We start from the raw sequence: 13,854 nt of genomic DNA, 5'->3' as shown, positions 1-13,854 counted from the left end.
GCACGGCTTTGGAAGCTCACCAGAATCCTCTGCTTGTCAAGCTCCCGCAGCTTTTCAATGGCAAGTTCAGGGTCCTTTTCCTTGAGCTCTTCAAACTCCTTCATTTGCTTTTTCAAACGCTCTTTTTTTAGTATCCGATGGTACCTGAAAAATTCACAAGGCAAGGTTACAGCCATGCCCACTGCAAGAGCACACGTGAGAAAAAATTCGACCCCCCGATTGCTGAAGTTTATCCCGTGTAGAATGTACACAAGTTTTACTGGCAATGACAGATACAGTTGAATCCCGCCACAACGAATACCGCCACAACGAAATTTCCGCGACAACGAATAATTTTTTATTCCCCGCGAGTATCCTATAAGAATGGCCTAAATTTCTCTGCACAACGAACCATTTTTGCAGAGCGTTTCCGCTTCAACGAAATTTTCGCGTTCAAAATCGAAACCGAAACTAGTTTATTGGCGAGAAGTCCAAGTCAAATCCAAAGCCACATTAAGCATGAAATCACGTGATTGCAGTTCCGCCATTTTGGCTTTGTGTCGTGGTCGCGTTGTTCACTCGCTGCCTTTCTCTTCGACAACGACGAGTTTTCATCCGCAGGACACGATGGCAACGCAAGTGAAAAAACGCAAAACTCTTTCCCTTGAGCAAAAAGCTCAAATAATCGCCCAAGCAGAAAGCGGAAGGAAGAAAGCGGCAATTGCTGAAGACTTCGGAATTCCTGCAAGTTCGCTGTCAACGATTCTAGGCAATAAGGACAGCGTGAGAATGGCACTTGCTTCAGGCACATCCTCGAAGCACAAAAAGGTGACGCGGCCCCTCCATGAAGAGTTGGACAAAGCAGTGCATGCGTGGTTTGTGGAAGCACGAGCCAGCAACGTCCCCCTGTCCGGAAGCATCGTCCAGCAGAAAGCCTTGAACTATGCATGCCTACTTGGCATTGATGATTTTAAAGCCAGCATTGGCTGGCTAAACCGTTTCAAGGCCCGCCATAACATCGTTGGAAAAGTGTTGTGCGGCGAGTCAATGTCAGCAGACGTGGACGGAGCAGCTGCTTGGAAGGCGAGTAACATGGCCGGAATTTTAAGCAACTTCGCGCCTGCAGACATTTACAACGCCGACGAGACCGGGCTATTCTACGAGATGTTGCCGGCTAGGACGCTCGACTTCAAGGGGCAGCGCTGTCACGGCGGCAAACACAGCAAAAAACGCATCACAGTGCTGCTTTGCACAAACATGGATGGCTCGGACAAGCGTCCGCCGTTAGTCATAGGCAAAAGTGCCAAGCCGCGCTGTTTTAAGGGAACTCGTAGCCTACCTGTGCAGTACAAGGCGAACAACAAGTCATGGATGACCCGCGCTATTTTCACCGAGTGGATGATGGCATTCGACCGCGACATGAAGCGGCAGGGCCGTAAAGTTTGCTTGCTTTTGGAAATTGTTCAGCGCATCACTCCGACGAAGTCAAGCTCACTAACACGGAGCTGAGGTTTTTCCCTCCCAATTGCACGTCTGTCTTACAGCCTCTCGATCAGGGCGTGATTCTTAGCCTGAAGCGCGCTTACCGCGGGAGGTTAATTCAGCGGCTGCTTTTTAACACTGAAACCGGCCGAGACACGAAGGTGGACTTGTACGTGGCACTGCAGATTATGTCTGCTGCCTGGAGCACACTGGGGCGCTCAGTAATTGTGAACTGTTTCAGGCACGCCGGATTTGCCGGAGGTCGACCCGTACACTCTGCTGGCCTAACACCAGGCGTTACAGACGACGACGAAGAGGCGTCACCGGCTCCGGGGATCGCGGCCGCCTGGAAAACGCTGGGAGAAATAGGAACCGTGCCGCCTAATCTCGAGCTCGACGAATACATCGGCGCTGACGCTTGTGTTGTTGTTCACGAAGATGTGAGTGATGAGCAGATCATAAAAGCTGCCCGGAATGATAAGGACTCTTCCGATGAAGAAGACGACGACGTACAGGAAGCGCCGGCTGCGGCAACCGCCGTACAGGTGATGGACGCTTTTGATGTCATCAGGAATTTCGTTGCTGTCCGAGACGACGATGTTGCAATGGGTTTGCTGACCGAGTGCGAAAATCGCGTGACGGCGTTGCTCGCCGTGAAGCGTAAGCAAACCAAGCTTACAGATTTTTGGCATTAAACGCCTTTGCTGCTGCTTGGGCAATTCTTTCTGCGTTTCACGTCAAATTTTTGCGATAACGAAGTTCCGCGAGAACGAATTTTTTTTCGTGCACCGTGAATTTCGTTATAGCGGGATTCAACTGTATGCACACAGGCAGTGATAAGGACCCTATGCACTCATGTTGCAGTAAAACTTGGTAAAGTAAACTCAGATATGCAGTCAAACCCGGATATATCGAACTCGAAGGGGATCGCGAAATAGTTCGATATACAGAAATTGGCTTGAGACACCGCTTGCGATTGTGAAAAAATGATACACCATATTTGTCGCGCAATCAACCCGCTCGTATAATGCACCCACCTTACACTTTTGCCCTCGAGAATTCGAAAAAACAACAACAAAAGCGTGAAGGCTAGTTATATGCAAGCAATTGAGCAAACTCAGCGACAAGCAGCAGCGACAGGGTGAAAAATTTCCTGGAACTGCGTAGCTGTCGCCGCTCGAGCTGCCGCGACAGCTCAAGACAGGTTTTTGCGTCGCCGTGGCAGAAATCGCGAGCATCTTCGCTTGCATGTGAAACAGCCTTTAATTAATCGATGGTGTGTCCCTTCGTTTCGGTCGACACATCATCCACAGTTCATTTATTGGTAGTGCGCCAAAATGCTGCGCAGCGATAACGTCATGGCGTGTTTATTTTTTACTATACTTTTGATAGCTCCTGCATTGGCGGGGAGTGAACTTGTTGCTCTATCCCATTTTTCCCCTCTCCCGAGCACCACGGCTGCACTGGCTGCGTCTGCTTCGTATTGGCCATTGCCAAACCGGTTCCCTCTCATTCCTTCATGCACATAGCTTGCAAACATCCCGTGCTCGCGCGGCAAACGATCAGCACAGATTCACATGCCTTTGGGATAAGGGCGCGGCGCTGCCCTAGACTAGCCGCTGTCGAACTGCTTCCTCTCACTCCTTCCGTAAGTGGCTTGAAAACGACACACAGCAAACGGTTGAGGATGATGTGATCATCTTTGGGGAAGACGCACCTTCGAGTGCGTGGTGCGGTGTTCGATATATCAAACGACCGGTGAAATTGAGTTCGATATACGACACAGCTTTCCTATACTTTTCCATGTGATTTTCAAGGGGATATTCAGCGAGTTCGATATAACCAAAATTCGAATTATCCGGGTTCGACTGTAGTAAAAATCCCGATATAGTAAAGCGAAAATGCAAGCACACTTCAAAAACATAAGGGTTATCATAAAGAGCATCCGGCTGTCGAGGCACACCTCCCACAAAATGATGATGTCGCAGCACGTGAACAGATTAGTGTCACAAAGCCAACCTTCGGAGGCAAATGGTAACCGAACAAATAAAACAGCGCTCTTTGAGGTAGTGTAACCAGTAGTTTTGGAAGCTGAAGCTACCTCTGCAAAAGCCTACCGGCCATGAGGCAAAGTGAATGGAGTGCACGAATAAGAGAAGTAAAGTTGCCTATGACCAAGAAAAAGAGGCAATGCAGCCCATTAAGAAAGGAATGACCCTAAAACTGCAATGAAAGGGAAGAGAAAAAAAGCTGCAGCCGAATTAGCATACATGGCTGAATGCATTATGTGCTAGCACGTCATGCTTCACTTCGCTTTCGAGCCAGACTACGGTTTCAAGGTCAGGTTTCAGGCAAAGATGGGCGAAATTCGTGACTGGGAACCTTAGTGGTTGTGTACTAGAAAAATTATGAGACCACTCAATGCACCTTAAGAGGGCAAAGCGATAGCAATGCAGCTACTAATGAACACGACATGTAGTGCACAGCTCGAGAGGTTGGCAATTAAACATACTGGGTAGCTGCAGTGACAGAATAGTGCTCGCATGTAGTGGCCAGCAAAGCTTATCTGTTCATACAACTGCAGGTTCAAAACCTAGGCTTGGAGCAGTTTGGCCATGTTTATTGTATTTCTTTCTGACGGTGCAGCTAGCTTCAGACAAACACACAAGCAATGGCTTATTGTTAGGCTGAAAGATAATGTTGTGCTATGCCAGTATTAGTTTTTAAATAAGCCTACATTACATTCAGCCTCCGGTACCTCCACAAGACGTAAACGAAATTATAAAAAGTGTTAATGAAAATAGAAGAAATAAGAGCAGGATGAAAGGAATTTCAGGGTGTTTTGTTTTTGTAAACCAGAATTATGTGTACAGTTTCACTTGCAACATACAAAAATTGCCTACGTGTGCATCGAGCACATATAGCAAAAGTATGCTATAAAACCGGCAGTGATATCTGCTCTTCAGTTCAGTTTAGTCGTTCAGTCGTGTCCGACTCTTCGTGACCCTATGGACCATGTCACGCCACGCTTTCCAGTCTCTCACTATCTTCCTAACATCACATAACTTCATCTGCAGTGCCTCGAGGATGCCATCTAACCAACGCGTTCGCTGCCTACCCCTTCTCCGGCGACCCTCAACCTTTCCCAACATCAAATCTTTCTCCAGCGACTTTCTCCAAATCTTTCTCCAGGGTTTATGGTTGACAATATCGACTGATTTGATCTTCTGGCAGTCCAAGGAACTCTCAAGAGTCTTCGCCAGCACCACAATTCAAACGCGTCAATTCTTCGGCGGTCAGCCTTTTTCACAGTCCAACTCTCGCATCCATACATCACAACTGGAAAGACCATAGCACGAGTTATACGGATCTTGGTTGGCAGACTAATGTCTCTGCTCTTTACTAGGCGGTCAAGGCTAACCATTGCTCTCTTTCCCAGAAGCAGGCGTCTCCTAATTTCATGGCTGCAGTCTCCTTATTCTTGTTTTATTATGGCAAAATATCTCCAAATGGTTGCTCTAGTTAACAAGGTCCCGATTTTATAAAACTCTGACAATGAACCTCGCTCGTGCAATTCGCAGCCATTTAGACTTACGCAGCAATGCATGATTAGAGACATAATCTTTCAGTACTCAGATCTGCAATGACAACAATTTGCTATAAAGAGAGTGGTCGAAACCAAGTTAGTCAGTTATATCTGCATTGTTCACAAACAGTAATGAGTGATATATATTAGAAACTGTTACATAATAGAAATAATCATCTTTTGAACATCTTTCCTTTTAAGGTGAAAGCCTTTCTTGGCTCACGAGTGGTGTCTGAAGGAATGTGTAAAATGGGACAGTTCCACAGCCAATTCAACAGTAGCCACATAACAAGCCAACAATGGCTAAAGTGTCGAAAAATTGGGTAATCAATAGCCAAAAGGCCTAAGTCAATCCAGAAAGGCTGTAAATCAGTCCAGAAGTTCAGAATCCACTCCGGTAGCTACATAACAAGCCAACATTGGCTAAAGTATCTAAACACTGAGTAATCAATAGCCAAAAGCCATAAAAAAATAATAATAATACATAATAATAAAATTTACAAAGATTAAAAAAGCATGATGCATCAGTGTAGAAATTAACAGTTGTCTTTTTCTTTTTTTTTTCGCTCCGATGCTGAAAGTTTCTAGTGATCTTATCAGCCACCAGAAAACTCAGAGCCATTGCAGGTAGGTGTTTCGCAATGCTGTGCATACAGAAGGCAAAAGCTAAATGACGAAATGGCTTCCACGCGCTCACTTTTTGCTCTTGATCTTGCCCTGCCGCCGAGCCTTCATCTCCTGGTAGGAGAGCAGGGCCCTCATCTTCTTCAGCTCAGCGAGCCTCTCCTTGGCCTGACAAAGAAAAAAAGCAAGAGGGCAATAAACATGCATGCACACATTTCAGTTGCCTGGTTCAGCAGCCATGACAATACAATTTCATTTCTGTATGAACAATGCATACAGACATTTGGACCTGTAACAAGCACAATTTGTATTTAACTGGGTTTTAAGGCATATAAGTGACTAAGGCGATCATGCGCCAAGAATGTAACACATGCAAAAACAACTTAAAATCTGGTCTTACAACAGCGTTCCCTGCCAAGTGTTAGACTGCTTGCTAAGCTGTTAGAGACAAATTCTCTGTAACATGCTTTCACAATGATTTGCAAAGGCACCAATAGGAACTGCCGCTGAGTTTCATTATAGCAAACATGAAACAAAAAAAAAAAAAAAGAAAAGCCCGATATGTCGAAAATTTGTCATATAAATATCTGTCAAAAACCTTCGCAAGAGCTGCTCAATGTTGCCAGTGAAGAGACAAAGCTGAGGAGATCCTTGCTAGGAAAATGGGAAGGCAGGTTTTCCGAAGCTGTAACACGGCTTCGAAGGTGCTCGCAGTTTTTTACTGAGACTGCAAAGGTTAGTTAGTGCCAGTTAGGTTGCCTTCCATGCACAGCAGTGCCAGCATGCATTGGCAGCAGTCTAAGATTAGCCAGGTAGGGCAGCTTCCGGAAAATTCCTGAAAATATAGGTGCGGGCAGAAAATATAGGTACGGGCAGAAAATTCCCTTTTCACCACCTCAGCCGACATGGGAGAGGGATGGTTACTGATAGGCTACAACTATCCACACCAATGTTTCCGGGAAGCTGTCAATGAATGTAAGAGGCTTCAATGGATGCGAGAGGTATGAAACGCGAGCTGACCGCCCGTTTACCAAGCCTCCACACCACGATATCTTCCATGGTGCTGTCCATGCATGCAAGATACAAGATAACAAGAAAAAGATAACACGACATGATATAAAAACATGAACCGCACCGGGCATGCTTACGGCCCCCTACCATAAGTCACATCCGTAATGCAGCAAAGCATACCATTTGCCACCTTAATGCACAACATACATTGCTGGAGAGTTCGATATACCCGTTTTATAGCCCCTCACGTTAGATATGTACTGAGCAAAAATTGCATGCGTTTACTAAAATTATTAGGGAGAAGACTTTGATAGAGCCGACAGTTTGTAATATCCATCCATCGAGGCTCTACCTAACAATATTTTGTACAGCTAAAAACTGTATTGTCCTGTTGAAAACACAACACAGCTTTGTTACAATCATGTCTCTCACACAGCATTTGTTCGTTGTATCTTGAAGTCAGCTGTAAGCAGACTGCATCCATTGGGTGACAATGTCGTGCGTTTGAAGTTGAACAGTCTAAGGTGGTTAAGGCGTTTTCCGTGCGGGTGGGAGTCACTAAATTGGTCCGAAAAAGTTATGCAAGTGATAACTGCACTGAAGATCAACAAGCTAATTAGCAATTGAAAGCTGCGCTACCCAAAGTAGAGACCATTGACAGGTAGCGGCAGACTAACTTATAAATCAATGCGGCATTGATAACAGGGACACATTGTTCCAGTGCTTTCATCAATCTCTAACCTTCAGAACATTTCCTCCTGAGAAAAAAAGAGCAGGACAGCTGCGCTCTACATAAACACGTAGCAAAAGGAGGCGGTGCCCTTGTTGAAACTAACCTCTTCCAGACTCATTGCCTTGAGAGCCTTCTCTTCAGCTGGAGTCAGCTCGGCTCCTGGTCGCGCAACATTCTCACTGACCTTCAAGATCTTGTTGATTTCTCGTTCAAGTTCGGTTCTTGGCTGAAATGCAATGCATGCAGAGAAAAACCACCATAAAGACGTCAAAAACCAGCATTCCACTTCACTCTCACATGCAAAACCAACCGTAGAATAGACACAGAGCCCGACTATCGATCTGAATACAGTTCTTTACGGTGTTACCAACATGGTACGTCTTTGAGCAACGCTGTCGGATATAGCTGAAACAGGCATGCACAAATACAGTGTACTGGATAATTTGTTTGCAAATAATAATAATAATTGGCTCATAGGAAAGGAAAGGCACAATATCTGTCACACTTGTTCTATGGACACCTGAATCGCACCATAAGTGAAGGGAGGAAGGTAGGAATAAAAGTGGGTAGAGAGAAGAGAGAAAGAGAAGCCATAGTGGAAGGCTACGGAGTAATTCAACCACCTGGGGATCTTTAAGACTCCTCTCCTTTAAGTGCCAGTATGAAGTCACACGTGGCAAGGCAAGTGCAAGGAGATTACCAGCAATGGCATGACAATCGATCAGTGACACTGGCTTCCGTAAAGAAGTATTTTCCATTGTGCTTTCGAGTTGCACGTCCGTTTTTAAAAGTTATCACTTGGCTCTTCAAACTTTTCAATTTCAGGCACGATTATAGTTTTCCAGACTTTGTATAGCAGTGCGTTTCAGATACCACGGATCTCGTGTATAGCTGTGCCCGACCTCTCAGGCGCATTGTGGCTAGTTAATTGATTACCGTGACCTCGTTCAAGCGGCATACAGTGATGTACCTCGACTGTGCAACCATTATTATGCATTCAAACAACTGCCAGACTGTGTTACATCACAGCCATGTGCCGAACAGTGGAAGCCCTACAGGATGGATTTTGTGGATGCAGCCACTGTTCACAAAAATGTCAGAACATGCGTGAGTCCATTGAAAACTGCAACTTGCAGCAGCTGCTGAATTTAATTCTTCCAATGTTTGAGCAAGCTCTGCAAAGTCAGAAGAATCGCTGAGCGATTGAACCTGACAGTTCATTTCGTCTACGTACTGCCCTATTTTGATGCACACCTATTAAAAACGGTAACAGATCCAGATTAAATTCAATTTGAGGCTGCATGCAATACGGGAACTTCACTTTTTCTGTCACAAACAACCGAGGCACTGTGATAACTAAAGTGTTACGTCCCTCAAGGCTTAATCTAGATTTCTGCTTTATTTCCAGTCTTATTGTTTTCTTCAGTTGTGATCTGACATTTTTAAAGTGTTCCATGCACACCAAAAAAATTAACCCTCTACTTCTGAAACACTAATAATAAGTTGAAACTAGCTGAAATTAAAGCTCACTATTGATAGCCTGCGACTAGTACTAGAAATACCCACCTTGATGCGTTCTACGAACTTCTGGGCAGATTCCATCCGCATATCCGCCTGCTTGAGTGGGAAGCGTAGCTGTTCAGCCTGCGAGAAGTGAGGAAACGAGTTGCATGCCCTGTTGTACTTGCTCCCAGTTTAAAAAAGAACTGTCGACACAAGCAAAATGACAAACTGATACAGCAGCACAAGAAATTACAGTGAGAGTGCAAGCAGCCTAAACAGAAGTAGCTGTAGCCATGAAACTGTCTAACCTGATCAAGTAACTTCCAGGCCTGATTGTTTAAAACAGCACATTTGCCAGACTGACATCTTAGCACAGTAAATTCTTTTTTTTTTTGCGCACAGTAAATTCTTGACGCTGGCCAGTTGATACAAGAAATGCGTGTCATATGCTTACTTACCACACGGTTGTCATTGACCACGGGCTCCCAGACAGAGACCTCTTCACTGACTTTCTCATAGGCCACTTGACGCTGTGCCTGAAAAAAACAAAAAGAAAGAAAAGAGATGTTCTCAAAATCTCACAGGCACGCAAGAATTTTGAGTAGCATCACTGTGGTGTTTCTTTCGGACAAGGTTGAACCTGGGCATAACGAAACCGAGAAAAAATACGAGACATTCCATCGCATGCCGCTTTTGCATGAGCACTTCAAGAGAACTGAAAACCAAAATGAGAAACTGCTCTAGCTGAAATCCCTTTGACAAAACTCGGCGATAAATCATCGTTGTTCAAGGTCACAAATGGAAAGAAAATGGTTCCACAATAGCGCTCACAACGCCGTAACTCTCCGCTACTTCTGCTCCCAACGGGTGGCAGCTATCGGCACCAGAATCACATGAGTAACCGAGAGGCAGGCAGCATTCGTTCTACGTCTTTTTTGCGGTGTTGTACTGTTTTTCCCTGCTTTCTGTTGAACTGCAATGTGGAGTGACACTGCAAAAGCGAAAGCTGCAGAGACTGCTATATTTTCCACACAGGGTTGCTGATGGTGCTAGAGCATGGGGCATTGTGTGAACTGCGGTCAGTTATTGAGATCGCAGACATTACCCTCATGGCAGTTGGTGTTTCATCGGCATGAAACATATGCACAGTTCCGTATTTTGCAGTTCGAAGCGGTGGCTAATAATATAGATAGCCAGCATAGTGAGTTTGCGATTCCAAGGCCAATTACTGCAACGCTTTCGTTACATCGCGTTCACGAACAGTCCATGCCAAGGAACTAAGGAAGTTTGCAATACAGTTAAACCTCAATGTGAAGAAGTATATTTTGGTTTTTATAACTTCACGCTCACAGAACACAGTGTACTTTTAGCTGTAATGTAACAGAGTAAAGTTTGTGTAACTTTCAATCTAATGAAATTCCACAGCTGTCTCGAAATGAACACCATCTCCACCCCTCATGCAACATCCACTTTCCACCATAAATAAAAGTTTTCCCCACAAACTTTATGTGGAATGTTTTGAAAGGTTCTCTCTCTGCATGCCAAAAGACAAATTTCAACACTGCCAAAATATCAATTTTACAAAATAAATTGCCAATTTCAATAACTCTGTTACATCAAACATGAACTGCATTGAATAATTCACCACACGAAGGTTAGGTACATCCACGTTGAACTGCGCTTGAAAAAAAAAAAAAAGCCCTCAGGAAGAGTTGTGCAACTTTGCAAGCCGCATCAGCATTCCTAAAGAGAGGTGGACAGAGGACATTTGGACATCCCAGTATCACCTAACCGGACGGAACAAAACCAGGGTCCGAATCCAAGAAAGAGTTCGCTTTGGAATGCGCTCACTTTCTCTCTCGCCGCTTCACTCTATTGGCCGTGTGTCGCCACCGCTGGGGGTGATGTCAAATCATGGAGGTGGGATCACAGATTTCTTAGACTTCATGAGACATGCCAATCAATTCAAAGCAAACTCGTTCGGTTGCTGTATACGGAACTGCGGAACTGGCGTTCGCTTCACCCACGAGAAACATGCCAGTCCCATCTCCTCTTTTTTGCTGTTCGCGGACCAGTGGCTTCGGCAGTCGCGCGCACGTGATGATCCTTTCGACATGCCTGACGATGCTTTCCATAGGCACTTCAGGCTTTCGGAGAGCTAAAAGCGCCCCATGGCAGAACGAGGACAAGCACGCACACAAGGGAGCGGAAACTACTCTGCGTGCTGCAAGAAACATTGAAACTTCTCCAAAATAAATTTATTTTTATTTTATAAGCTCTAGTGAACAAATCTGCAGGACTGTAGCCAAATACATTCAATTAGGACTTAAAAACATGCTGAAGGTAGTATATGGTCCCTTAAAAATACAATAAATAGAGTTTGAACTGCTCATCAAAGCCGATTGGCTGCTGTCTGTTTCCTCGTACTCCCACGATTTGCGTTCCCCCCTTCTTCCCCCATGCCTAAGTCAAATGGACATCACGGCAAAGCGAGCTATTTCGTGGATTTGACCCCAGGGCATTGCACTGAATAATTGGCCATTGCACTGGCCAGTGACGCTGGATGTATATTTTCAGTGTGGAGTACCGGAAAAAAGATTTTTAAATTTTTTTATTGTTTATATACTTGATAAGTAGACGCTCACTGAATGCGCTTTCTCTTACTTCTGCGCAGAACGAGTTGCGCTCTGTGCGATTTTCATCTTCAACGCTGATGTTCTATGAAAACCAAAATGACACCTAGCCTTGTAACCCTTACCTGTTTTCGTGTTTTGCGAGTGTAAACAGAAAATTGCCTACTGCGACATTATGGTAGCAGCGAATTTTATGGAAACCCGGCACTCCGAAGTTTGGTTACAGCAAAGGGAAAAAAAAATAATTAAAAGCAGGACGTCAGGTGGGGTGCAGGGCTAAACCCTAGAGTGAGAAAAGAATACTACGATGAGCAGGAGCTTTGCCCCCTCCCCAACACTGGTTCCAACACTGGTTCCGACATCCCTTGTCCTGGGTGTCTCGTTTCTAAGCTAAACTGGAGAAGAAAGCAGTATTGACCTCTGCACTGGACTTACCCGTTGGAGTTGAGGCCGGGGCAAGGGCTTGGGCAAGACCTTGGCATTACGAACAATGGAGCGAACCTGTCGCTTGATCTGTCTGTGCGAGCTTGTTGTCTTGAGGCCCGCCAGGAGCTGATGAACAGCCACCTGTTCCACTGAGGCTGTACATACAGTGCACAAAACTGTTTACCCTTATGCCTTAAAAAAAAAAAAAGCATAGCAAAAGAAGGAAACGCAATGCGACCATTGGCATTCCAGAATACCCTTAATGCGACACAATTTTGCGCCAATAAGTTTTAAAGAAAAGATCGCTGCAAGCAGCTAATATCTGAAAAAGAGACTCAGCAAGTTGCATTACAGTACATCCAACAAAGATGAGCATAGGCAGGGTGTTTCTTTATCACAAATATATATGCTTAATTGTTTTCTCTCGTGAAATAGCAGTCATGATATTGTAACCTGCAAAAAGTCAAGATTTGAATTTTGCAATTACTAATCGCACTACATACTTTACACAATTCGGTTAAACGAGGAATAAAAGTAAAAAGAGCGCATATATGTGGCACTGGAGCAAAAGGATTAGTTAAATTATCTTTTGGATTACTAACCATTTCTTAGGAAAGAGTTTGTTCTGTGAGGAGTATGCTAAGCTCTGTATGACACCATTCTGACATTTAACTAGAAGTAGGCTTTAAATTATGTCACAGAGCTAAAGGGTGAGCTGCTGCGCTGTCTACTTAGCATGCTACACTCAAATGAAAATTCAACTGCAGCAGCCGGGATCGAACCGTGGCCGCAACTCAATGGAGGCAATATGCAAGGTGCTTTTGTACTGTGCCCCGTCAGTGCATAGCAGTTGAAATTATCCGGAGCCCTCCACTATAGCACCTCTCATAGCCCTTTAGCCTAAGATCATCTATGCATTCCAGTTTGTCGAGCTACGTGCACAAAGAATAATCATATGACTCGATGGCTCTTTCGAGTGGTACTCTCTCATTAACGCATTACCGTGGTTTTGTACGACCACCTCAGTCATTTATTTCATTCTTTCACCTTTTTGAGCGTCTATTTGCAGTCTATCGGAATAACAATGCACTCTCGTCACAGTGACACCAGACAACAAAAAGCGCATAAATGCGAAAGTTATTAAAGTGATAAACTAAAGAACAACAACAATAAAAGGAGGCCTTGTACCTTTAGAGAGGTCATATTCGGAGACTGTTAAGCTTGGTTCAGTCCGTGGCGTCACCTTTCTGGAAGTACATGTTTCGTGAATAAAATGAAATAGAAAAGACGTTTTATTTTTTTCCAGATTCACTTCAGCTTTTATGTCAGAAGACCATGCATTACAGTGGCAGCTGTATGAAGGACGCTGGCCCATTTCATGGCATCTGGTGCTTGCACAGGGGCCCGCAAACATAGTGTCACTTCTATAAAAGTGCACATAACCAGAAGCTGGCCCGAATGGACAGAGAAGCAACAATAAGATGACAGGGAACCAGACATAAGAAAGTTAAAATAAAACTTCATAATGCATTTCATAGTTTAAAACTAAACAATGTACGACACTTGAACAGCCCGCCAACTACGGCGTCCATTAGGATCGCACGGCCACACAAGGCACATTCTTAAGGGCCCACGGTAATAGAATTCTTAGTTTCCAGCATGTCACAGGGATCTCCAGTCAGCAGTTGTTACAATGGTAATATCTATTCCTTTTAATTTTCAAAATATAGTTATTGCAACAAATTCTCTCTCTCAGTCTTATTACCCTCCATGCACTGGCGGGAAAACATACCCCACATGAACTGAGGTTTTAGAAGGATGGGCAAAAGCATGCAATAATTGGAATGGTATGCATGTGAAAAATCTTCAAACATGCA

General features: G+C 44.5%; 1 protein-coding gene across 2 annotated transcripts in view; it reads right to left on the bottom strand.

Annotated features, from left to right (window-relative positions):
- LOC146207720 (U3 small nucleolar RNA-associated protein 14 homolog A) overlaps positions 1 to 13,854 on the bottom strand; it is a 32,774-nt gene that overhangs the window by 17,421 nt on the left and 1,499 nt on the right. For both annotated transcript variants that reach the window (XR_014704148.1, XM_084589878.1), the window contains exons 4-10: positions 13,166 to 13,224; positions 11,987 to 12,132; positions 9,377 to 9,454; positions 8,982 to 9,059; positions 7,519 to 7,641; positions 5,745 to 5,839; positions 21 to 144 (exon numbers count right to left, since the gene is read on the bottom strand). Coding sequence is in view for 1 of the 2 variants with exons in the window: in XM_084589878.1 (XP_084446004.1) it covers positions 21 to 144; positions 5,745 to 5,839; positions 7,519 to 7,641; positions 8,982 to 9,059; positions 9,377 to 9,454; positions 11,987 to 12,132; positions 13,166 to 13,224 (703 nt within the window). In the remaining variant the exon portion in view is untranslated. The remainder of the gene's footprint in view (positions 1 to 20; positions 145 to 5,744; positions 5,840 to 7,518; positions 7,642 to 8,981; positions 9,060 to 9,376; positions 9,455 to 11,986; positions 12,133 to 13,165; positions 13,225 to 13,854) is intronic.

Source organism: Amblyomma maculatum, chromosome 1 (assembly GCF_055883805.1).
Source record: "Amblyomma maculatum isolate TAMU_Amacu chromosome 1, ASM5588380v1, whole genome shotgun sequence".
Lineage (NCBI taxonomy): Eukaryota > Metazoa > Arthropoda > Arachnida > Ixodida > Ixodidae > Amblyomma > Amblyomma maculatum.
The sequence above is the reverse complement of the archived record's forward strand: the minus strand, read 5'-3'. Positions and strand labels throughout refer to the sequence as shown.